The 1776-nt window shown below is 60.0% G+C and overlaps 1 protein-coding gene across 1 annotated transcript in view; it reads right to left on the bottom strand.

The window, feature by feature from the left end:
* TYK2 (tyrosine kinase 2) overlaps positions 1–1776 on the bottom strand; it is a 27374-nt gene that overhangs the window by 15152 nt on the left and 10446 nt on the right. The window contains exons 7-9 of the mRNA XM_037728384.1: positions 1079–1460; positions 511–708; positions 274–431 (exon numbers count right to left, since the gene is read on the bottom strand). Coding sequence (XP_037584312.1) covers positions 274–431; positions 511–708; positions 1079–1460 — 738 coding nt within the window. The remainder of the gene's footprint in view (positions 1–273; positions 432–510; positions 709–1078; positions 1461–1776) is intronic.

Below are 1776 nucleotides of genomic sequence, written 5' to 3'. Positions count from 1 at the left end.
AAAAGAAAAAGAGAAAAAAATTAGCTGGGTGTGGTGGCAGGCACCTGTAGTCCCAGCTACTCAAGAGGCTGAGACCGGAGAATGCTTAAACCTGGAAGATGGAGGCCGCAGTGAACAGAGATTGTGCCACTGCACTCCAGCCTGGGTGACAAAAAAGAAAATAAAATAAGACATGCACCCCCCACAACACACACACTCTGCACAGCCCCTAGGGCTCACAGTCTAGTTGGCAGCCTTGGTGGTGCCCCCTTCAGCCCCCCACCCAGCACTCACAGTAGGGGTCCGTGGATCCCGTCCTGGATGCTCATCACCAGCCGTGGGGGAGCCACCTCATGGCACAGGTAGTGGCTGGAGTCGGCTGTCAGGCGGAAATAGCCGTCCACCAGTGACACGAAGGACAGCGCCATAGCCCGAGAAGGCAGGCTCAGCTCCTGCCGGCCAGGGGCGCATCAGGCAGGCGTCCTCAAAGGCTATGCTGGCCCCTAGCCCGGCCCCCACCCTGGGCCTCACCAGGCACTTGTTGTCCTGCCGGTGGATGCTAACACGGCGCTCTTTCAGCACCACGTGGGTGATGTCCCGGAAGTCACAGAAGTAGACCCGAGGCGGCTCCCTCGGCTTGTCCGCTGGCTGGGCGATTGCCTCGTGAGCTTTGGCTTTCTTCCCAGACAGGCTGGCTTGCAGATTCCTGCCACTGCCCCTGATAGAACCCTGGACACCCAGCAAGTGGGGCAGAGGATGGAGACAAAGGGCCCAGGCACCACCCTAGGTTGACCTCACAAGTCCAAGTGTCACAGGTGGGATGGGGACCCACCCCCGAAACATACACATGCTGGAAGCCTAACCCTCAGGGACGGCAGAGGGCAGAATCGTGACTCCCTCACACCAGGTGCCAGTCCCCAGACAAAGGGGTTCCCTGGAGGTGCAGACCCCAGAATTCAGGTCCCTAGGTGGCAAGCAGATGGAAGACCCTCTCCAAGAAACTAACCCCAATGGACAGATACCCCAGAGCCATGCTGGGAGCAGAGACCCCCACCCCAGCCCAACCTGGACCCCCAGGACAGAAGAGGCACTGGCTCACCTCCTCCTTGCTCACCTCCTCCTGTACTGGCCACCACTGGATGCCACCAGTGCCTGTCACCAGCACCTCGTGGGTGGGGGGCCCAGCAGCAGACTCAGGGCCAGGGTCTGTAGGGGCCTCCCCACTGTCCCGTATGTAGCAGGGCTCCCCCTCAGCCTGGGCCAGCAGCCTCAGGTGGCACACGGGCATACGCTCTGTGCCAAAGCGGGGTGCCAGCCGCTCGAGTGTGGCCAGGTATTTGACCATGACCATTTGCTGGGACAAGCGGCCCGGCTGGAAGTCCCGCAGGAACCTGCGGAAGACGTTCCGAAGGCGCAGCCGGGTCAGGGCGTTGTGCTGCTGGATCTGCTGACGGAAGGAGCGCGGGATGCAGTCCTTGAAGCTGGGGGGACCACAGGGAGGAGCCAGTCAGGGACCTGGGTTGCAGGCCCAGCTGGGTGACACAGGGCAAGTGGCTTAACCTCTCTGAGCCTCAGCTGCCTCATCTAGAAAACAGGCACACCAGCCAGGTGTGGTAACATACCCTGTAGTCTCGGCTACTTGGGAGGCCAAGGCAGAAGGATCGCTTGAGGCCGAGAGTTCGAGACCAGCCTGAAAAACATGCCACGACCCTATCTCTACAAAAATACGTTTAAAAACTAATTAGCCACGTTGGTGGTACATGCCTGTCTATAATCACAGCTATTCAGGAGGCTGAG

The sequence above is a fragment of the Cebus imitator genome, unplaced genomic scaffold (assembly GCF_001604975.1).
Source record: "Cebus imitator isolate Cc_AM_T3 unplaced genomic scaffold, Cebus_imitator-1.0 Scaffold263, whole genome shotgun sequence".
Classification (NCBI taxonomy): Eukaryota; Metazoa; Chordata; class Mammalia; order Primates; family Cebidae; genus Cebus; species Cebus imitator.
Note: the sequence above shows the minus strand (reverse complement) of the source record. Positions and strands in the feature narration are given on the sequence as shown.